This window comes from Nestor notabilis, unplaced genomic scaffold (assembly GCF_000696875.1).
Source record: "Nestor notabilis isolate BGI_N333 unplaced genomic scaffold, ASM69687v1 scaffold23664, whole genome shotgun sequence".
NCBI classification, from domain to species: Eukaryota; Metazoa; Chordata; class Aves; order Psittaciformes; family Psittacidae; genus Nestor; species Nestor notabilis.
Window position 1 is genome coordinate 1 of NW_009924620.1, and position 246 is coordinate 246.

General features: G+C 65.9%; 1 protein-coding gene across 1 annotated transcript in view; it reads right to left on the reverse strand.

The window, feature by feature from the left end:
• Nucleotides 1-20: 20 nt before the first annotated feature.
• TYK2 (tyrosine kinase 2) overlaps nucleotides 21-246 on the reverse strand; it is a gene marked incomplete at both ends in the record, with an annotated part of 7,080 nt that continues 6,854 nt past the window's right edge. Inside the window, one exon of the mRNA XM_010012687.1 lies at nucleotides 21-213. Coding sequence (XP_010010989.1) covers nucleotides 21-213 — 193 coding nt within the window. The remainder of the gene's footprint in view (nucleotides 214-246) is intronic.

The window sequence follows — 246 nt, forward strand, 5'->3', positions numbered from 1 at the left end:
GCCGCCCCGGGGGTGCCCACCCTGGTCGCTGCAGCACCCCTTGTACTTGACGATGTTCTCGTGGTAGAGGGTCTTGAGGATCTGGATCTCCCTGCTCCAGCTGGAGAGGAGCTGTTGGCTGCAGCCGGCCTTGAGCGACTTCACGGCCACCATCTCCCCTGTGCCGTCGTTGGTGGGGTCGTAGCAGCAGAGACTCACCCTCCCGAAGTGCCCCTGCGGAGGAGGAGCCCTCGGATCCCGGATCCC